Source organism: Dinoponera quadriceps, unplaced genomic scaffold (genome assembly GCF_001313825.1).
Source record: "Dinoponera quadriceps isolate SergipeBrazil2010 unplaced genomic scaffold, ASM131382v1 scaffold9096, whole genome shotgun sequence".
Lineage (NCBI taxonomy): Eukaryota > Metazoa > Arthropoda > Insecta > Hymenoptera > Formicidae > Dinoponera > Dinoponera quadriceps.
The window spans coordinates 1-1,753 of NW_014562900.1; the positions used below are offsets into that span (position 1 = coordinate 1).

At 39.0% G+C, this 1,753-nt stretch overlaps 1 protein-coding gene across 1 annotated transcript; it reads right to left on the bottom strand.

Annotated features, from left to right (window-relative positions):
- Positions 1-529: 529 nt before the first annotated feature.
- Positions 530-1,085, bottom strand: LOC106751177 (putative uncharacterized protein FLJ37770; the record flags this gene model as incomplete). Its single annotated transcript, XM_014632005.1, has 1 exon — positions 530-1,085. A coding segment is annotated over exon 1 (556 nt), but the record flags the coding sequence as incomplete, so codon positions are not given.
- Positions 1,086-1,753: the final 668 nt, after the last annotated feature.

Sequence of the window (1,753 nt, forward strand, 5' to 3'; positions counted from 1 at the left end):
AAAACTAACATACATAACTATTTTTCTACATAATCCCGGGAGTACGAAACACATTGTTCCCAACGGGTAAGCAATTTTTTAATTCCGCTATCATAAAATGAAAGCGGTTGTGACAGCAGCCAATCGCTCACGAAGGATTCGACAGAAGAATCGTTGTCAAATCTTTGTCCTACAAGTGCTTCTTTCAGTGGTACAGACAAATGATAATCGCAAGGCCATAGGTCCGGACTCTAGGGAGGATGTTCCATTATAGTCTAGACCAGTTCTTTAATTTTTTGACGAGTTAAAGCAACTGTATGGGGCCGGGTCATTGTCGTGAAGCAGGATAATATTTCGGATTGGAAATCCGCGTCTTTTCCGACGATATACGCGTTTTGCTTCGTCCAAAAGTTGGCAGTAGTATACGGCGTTCACAGTACAACGTTCATGAAAAAATCCACGTGCAAAATACCTTTTAAGTAAAAAAATATAGTTGCAAAAACTTTTCAAGCTGAAAGCCGAGTTTTGGCTTCAACGAGTACGGATTTACTTTCCTTTTGCCTTTCCATACTGGCTTCTTTAGGTTCCGGGGTGTAGTGATACATCCAAATTTCGTCGCAAAAAACAATTCTATGAGAAAAAGCTTCCCCGTCTGCCTGATAGCGTGTCAATAGCCATTCGCACACCTCCAAACGGTGCCGTTTCTGATTTTCAGTGAGAGGACGAGGGACCCATCTAACGGAAAATTTTCGAGACGCAAAGTCGTCAGTAATGATAGCCTGAGCACTGCCGAAGCTATTTCCGACCTCAGAAGCAATTTCAGCGACCGTTAATCGACGGTCACTCTCGGTAAAGCTGCCAACCAGGCGAATATTCTCCTCTGTCACGCTGGTCAACGAGCGACGTCGGTGCCCCTTACTTTTAACAGTTTCTCGTCCTTCTAAATATTGTTTGTGCCATTCGTACACTTGAGTCCTCTTAAACGTATTGTCCCCGAATTGTGCTTCAAGCCTTTTCAATATGTCCGACAGTTTTACGCTTTTTGCAGTGAGAAATTTAATAATAATTCGTTGTGAAACGGACGAGGGCACATTCCGCTCTGACATTGTGATACTGATTAACGGAGCGCTAATGAGAGGTCGCGTAGGGGGAAATCTCCTTCAGGCATCCCCACCTATAACGCTCAGAAACCTGGCCTTTCTCCGTTCGCCACATTGTGGATATAAAAATAATTCCGGTTTATATTTGATTCACCCTCGTATTTGTCACGATACGCAAAAAGCATCTAAATTTATCAAAATGTGCACAAATATAATAAATAACGATATATAAAAAATATAAATTTATCATTCTTATTTTTTAAATAAACTGTATCATTACTTAAGCAAATCGAGCTTTATAAATTATATCAGAGAATAATAAGTGAGAGAAAAGGAGAAAAATAAAATCAATATTATATAATGTTTATAGCTTTATATTAACATATAAGCTTATGATCTACTAATGCAAATGAAGAATACGAGGTCTGTTCAAAAAGTATCGCGAATTTTGTGTGTTTTCAAAAATTATTTATTTATTCATGAATATCTATTTTGTTCCCTTCAAAGTAATCCCCATCAGATATTATACACTTTTGCCAACGTTTTTTTCCAATCCTCGAAGCACTTCAAAAAATCATTTTTTGTGATCTTGTTCAGCTCCTCCTTCGATGCCGTCTTTATCTCATCAATCGTAGCGTAGCGTCGTCCTTTTATGTGCCTCTTCAGTTTCGGGA